This window comes from Neophocaena asiaeorientalis, unplaced genomic scaffold (assembly GCF_003031525.2).
Source record: "Neophocaena asiaeorientalis asiaeorientalis breed wild unplaced genomic scaffold, Neophocaena_asiaeorientalis_V1.1 scaffold177, whole genome shotgun sequence".
Taxonomy (NCBI): domain Eukaryota; kingdom Metazoa; phylum Chordata; class Mammalia; order Artiodactyla; family Phocoenidae; genus Neophocaena; species Neophocaena asiaeorientalis.
In genome coordinates this window covers 11,364,347-11,369,539 of record NW_020172779.1, presented here as the reverse complement: position 1 = coordinate 11,369,539, position 5,193 = coordinate 11,364,347, and the positions used below count along the sequence as shown (strand labels likewise).

Genomic DNA, 5,193 nt, shown 5'->3' with positions numbered 1-5,193 from the left:
GGCTAAGGTAGGAGTGGATGAGCCGTGGGTTTCTCATTGTGAAAGGAATAATTAAGCAATGGACAACAAAATAAAAACAAAAACAAAACAAAACGAAAAAAGAGGAACCGAGTCCCAGCAGCCCTAAATGCTGAAACTTAAGTCACGTATTCCACTTGATGGGTGACTCCTGTCCTCGTGACTGGCCAGTTTATTGCTACTGGCTTGTCTGAGAGGTGGTCTAGCACAGGTTAAGCCTGGGTTGGAATCCTTGCTCTACCCTTCATTAATCAGTGGACCTTGGGCACATGGATGAGCCTTGCTGTGCATCAGTTTCCCTATTATGGGGAAATCAACAGTACCTCCTTCATATGGTTGCTGGGGAGTTAGCATAAGGAAAATGCATAGAAAAATGCCTGGCACTTAAATAGTTACCCCTTGGATCGGTCCATCAGGCCCCAAACCAAAAGCATTCTTGTACTGCAGACACAGGATGAGCTAAAGCATGATAGCCAAGTGATAAGTGTTTTTCAACAAACATGGGACCTGGATTCAGCCTTTTAACTGTGTGGCTGAGGAGAAGTTATATAACCACTCTGAGCTTCTATATTCCCTTGTTTGTAAAATAGGGTTAATAACTTGCCTCCCAGAGCACCTGGTAGGAGCAGGCAAGCAGAAAAGTTGGTCCCTGCTCTTCCCCCATCAACTGTTTCAATGGGCAGGACCCCTGGACTGCAATGGAGCTGGGGAATGGCATGGAAACTCCAGTTTTTCCTTCATGTTCCTCCCAAACCCCAGTCCTCACCCCCCTTTGTGTTCTTAACTGTTATCTTTAACCCTTTTGCCTACCTCTAACCCTCTCACCAGCTTACTGCCCTTTCATTCTTTGAAGTATCAACTCTAGCCCTTATCACAAATCTCCAGGAAGCATCTTATAACCCTGAGAATTTAAAGACCTTAAGGCCCCAGACCCATTAGAACAAAGGAAAGCCCTCACCCTTTCTTAAATAACTTCTTTTCCCACCTTCTAAAGCTCACTCCCTTAAGGGCCAAATTCTGTTAATTTGTAATTGATGAAAAGAGAATGAGGAAAAAAAAAAAAAAAAGAAAAGAAACAAAACACTCACAACTTAAGATCTGGCTCAATTATATATTTGCCAGGCATTTTATTTTTTTCTAAAAACAATAGAAAAAAATCAACTTTAAAAAGGAAAATGTACTTAAATAAAAAAATTATGGTATAACTGCTATAAAGGTTTTATTAAAGTTATTTACATTTAATGGCTATATTTACAAAGGAAAATTGGATAAAGTTCAGGATTTCGTAAAAACAATTCTTAAATACAAATCTGTTAAAGGGAAAAAAAAAAAGATGGTAAGCATAAAAAAAGTTCTTTTATGCCCAAAGTCCCATTTGAGGCAGTTTATATTATGGCTAAACCTTTCAGTCTTAAGATCCAGCCAAGGTTGTGAGGTTGATCATGCATATGCAAAAAGTTCATACGTAGGGAGTTCTGTCAGAAGGAATCTTTTTCCACACTTTCCCTTAGTAACAAATGAGAATTTCATGAGGGATTCATTCCAGTTCCTCCCTCCAATAGGTCAATTTATGCGCAAGAGTTCCGTAGCTGTTCAAGTTTGAGTTTCAACTGTTCTCGCCTCTTCCGCAACTCGTCTTTTTCTGAAATGAGCTTTTGCTCCTCTGCTTGGACGGACAGGATGTATGTTGTGGCTTTTTTAAGGATAACTACCTTGGGGGCCTTTTCATTGTTTTCTAACTCCGGGATCTGGTCACGAAGGGCAAAAAAGCTGCGTTTCAGCTCGTTTCTCCTCTGGCGTTCCAAGACGTTGTGTGTCCGCCTCTTGTCATTCTCCTCGGTGTCCGAAGACCTGGGGCTGGCACATTTGCGATTGTTGCTGATCTGTTTCAGGACCCTGCCACTGTCCAACTTAGCCCTCTTGGCGGCGGGACAGTCCTTCCTAGTGGAGGGGGGCGCTGCATAATTGTGCTGATGGGTGGACACGTGGCATCTCTTAAGGACTAACGGGCTGTGAGGAGGTTTGCTGTGGCCTCCGGCAGAGGGTGACCCCGATTCTGACCTTTTGGCAGGGGGCTGCCTCTTTTCCACAGAAACAACATCAATTTCTTCCTCATCCTCTTGTTCTTCCTCTGTAAGAAAAGAAAAAGCAATCGCCCAGTTAGCCACGGTTTCCTTAAAGCAATCAATGACCAGATTAAATCAATGCTGTGCACCAATACAAGGCATAATTAGGTAAGAAAGGACCCGGAGGACTTTCCTGGCAGTCCAGGGGTTGAGACGCCATGCTTCCAATGCAGGGGGTGCAGGTTCCATCCCTGGTTTGGGAACTGAGATTCACACACTGTGTGGCACGGCCAGGAAAAAAAAAAAAAGGACCCTGGCACAAAGTTATCCCCAGAGAACAAGCCAATCGTCTCTGCTCTTCATCTCATGAAGAGACAGTCTCAGGGAGGAAAATGACAGCTGGGTTTATGGCACAGACAAGAAAATTACAATTTACCAGGATACAACATTGATGCAAATTCTTACCTAAGACTTAATGAGGTGCTGGACACACCCAAACAAAGCACATTCCCAAGCACCTCCTCTTTGCAAGGGACTTTACCAAGAACCCTTCAGGTGTTGCAAATGATAGCTGCAAATCTTTGGTATGACTTTAGCAATCCCTATTTTACTGGAAGTGGAAAAAAAAAAAAAAAGTCTTGCAGCTTTGCCAAAAGTCCTAGGGGGTGGGGGATGGAAAAAAGGAGTACAGTTTTGGAAAGGACTTGCTTTTAAGGGTTCGAAAGAGGCCGAAAAGATCCCAACTCCTCAGTCCATACATTTTTAAGGCACTTTCACTGGCTTATAGCACTCAGGTGGGTGGCTGTGTGGCCTCCGGCAGAGGGTGACCCCGATTCTGACCTTTTGGCAGGGGGCTGCCTCTTTTCCACAGAAACAACATCAATTTCTTCCTCATCCTCTTGTTCTTCCTCTGTAAGAAAAGAAAAAGCAATCGCCCAGTTAGCCACGGTTTCCTTAAAGCAATCAATGACCAGATTAAATCAATGCTGTGCACCAATACAAGGCATAATTAGGTAAGAAAGGACCCGGAGGACTTTCCTGGCAGTCCAGGGGTTGAGACGCCATGCTTCCAATGCAGGGGGTGCAGGTTCCATCCCTGGTTTGGGAACTGAGATTCACACACTGTGTGGCACGGCCAGGAAAAAAAAAAAAAAAAGGACCCTGGCACAAAGTTATCCCCAGAGAACAAGCCAATCGTCTCTGCTCTTCATCTCATGAAGAGACAGTCTCAGGGAGGAAAATGACAGCTGGGTTTATGGCACAGACAAGAAAATTACAATTTACCAGGATACAACATTGATGCAAATTCTTACCTAAGACTTAATGAGGTGCTGGACACACCCAAACAAAGCACATTCCCAAGCACCTCCTCTTTGCAAGGGACTTTACCAAGAACCCTTCAGGTGTTGCAAATGATAGCTGCAAATCTTTGGTATGACTTTAGCAATCCCTATTTTACTGGAAGTGGAAAAAAAAAAAAAAAGTCTTGCAGCTTTGCCAAAAGTCCTAGGGGGTGGGGGATGGAAAAAAGGAGTACAGTTTTGGAAAGGACTTGCTTTTAAGGGTTCGAAAGAGGCCGAAAAGATCCCAACTCCTCAGTCCATACATTTTTAAGGCACTTTCACTGGCTTATAGCACTCAGGTGGGTGGCTGCCCAGTTTCTGTCCACTGCCCCTCTTCATTTTTGTTGATCTGTAGTCCATTAAATTCCAACAGCTTCTCAGAAGTTAAGGGAGGTAATTCATTCACTCTCGAAGAGATCAATCCTCTCTTAACCTCATCGCGATCCCCCCACCCCCCAGGGCAATTAAAATGCTTAAGAGGGGTAAGAGGGAGCGGATAGAGTTGCTAGATAAGCTAGAAGATTTAAAAACCCAAATGAAATTCCTAAGGGGAGGGAGGGAAAAGGAGGGGGCTGGCCACTAGGGCGATCTTAGGGGAAGGGATGGGAGGCACACTAAAGCCCAGTGTTCCAGGGATGATGAGCTCCCAGACCCTTCCAGGCCTGCCATTTCTTTTCCAAATATAAGAAAAGAGAAAAAGCAGGGTTAACTGAAGTGGTCGCCAGTGAGAATAGGAAAGACAGCCAGCCACCCCCTCTGACGGGCCTGGAGGGTCCCAGCTTACCAGAGTCGCTGCTGGTGGTGGGTGGTGTCTCCTCGTGGAGCGCCAGGGGCTCGGGACTGGCCCGCGGGGAGGACGCGGCGGAGGAGAGCAGAGAGTCCGAGGACGGCGAGAAGGCGGCGGAGTCGGGGGAGGCGCAGGGCTTGGGCGAGCTGCTGTCGTTGAGCGGGTAGGGGAAGACCACCGAGGGGTCGATGCACTCGGAGGCGGCGGCGCTCAGGTCCTGCAGGTACAAGCTGGAGGTGGAGCAGCCGCTGTGCCCGCGGGCGGGGCTCGGGCTGCCGCTGTCTTTGCGCGCAGCCTGGTAAGAGGCCAGCTTCTCCGAGACGAGCTTGGCGGCGGCCGAGAAGCCGCTCCACATACAGTCCTGGATGATGATGTTTTTGATGAAGGTCTCGTCGTCGGGGTCGCAGATGAAGCTCTGGTTCACCATGTCTCCTCCCAGCAGCTCGGTCACCATCTCCAGTTGGTCCGCCGAGGAGAAGCTGCCGCCGCCGCCGTCGTCGTCTCCCCTGGGGGAGAAGGACGCGACCGTGACGTACGAGGGCGAGCAGAGCCCGGAGCGGCGGCTCGGGGACAGGGGCGGGGTGGGCAGCAGCTCGAATTTCTTCCAGATATCCTCGCTGGGCGCAGGCGGCTGCAGCTCGCTCTGCTGCTGCTGCTGGTAGAAGTTCTCCTCCTCGTCGCAGTAGAAATAAGGCTGCACCGAGTCGTAGTCGAGGTCATAGTTCCTGTTGGCGAAGCTGACGTTGAGGGGCATCGCGGCAGCCTGCTGGAGGGGGCACACAAAGGCGAGGGCAAGTCTTCAGTTAAGGGGGTCTTGGTTGGTTCACCCTTTTACCCCCTCTGGGTGACCCTCTACTATCTCAGACACACACTTGGCGAAGCAGCTCCGTAGCGCCCGCGCAGCTTCCGTCCCCCGGGAGCCCGGAGCGCCAAGTCCGGGAGTCGGCCCGGCGACCGCCGAGCAATCTAAATCGGCTTT

General features: G+C 48.5%; 1 protein-coding gene across 4 annotated transcripts in view; it reads right to left on the bottom strand.

The window, feature by feature from the left end:
* Positions 1 to 1,220: 1,220 nt before the first annotated feature.
* MYC (MYC proto-oncogene, bHLH transcription factor) overlaps positions 1,221 to 5,193 on the bottom strand; it is a 5,715-nt gene continuing 1,742 nt past the window's right edge. The window contains exons 2-4 of one of the 4 annotated variants that reach the window (XM_024741267.1): positions 4,212 to 4,980; positions 2,896 to 2,994; positions 1,221 to 2,050 (exon numbers count right to left, since the gene is read on the bottom strand). In XM_024741267.1, the coding sequence (XP_024597035.1) occupies positions 1,587 to 2,050; positions 2,896 to 2,994; positions 4,212 to 4,968 (1,320 nt within the window). In that variant the 5' untranslated portion in view covers positions 4,969 to 4,980 and the 3' untranslated portion in view covers positions 1,221 to 1,586. Of the gene's footprint in view, positions 2,150 to 2,895; positions 2,995 to 4,211; positions 4,981 to 5,193 lie in introns of all 4 variants that reach the window. The other 3 variants (XM_024741268.1, XM_024741270.1, XM_024741269.1) reach the window with 3 other exon arrangements.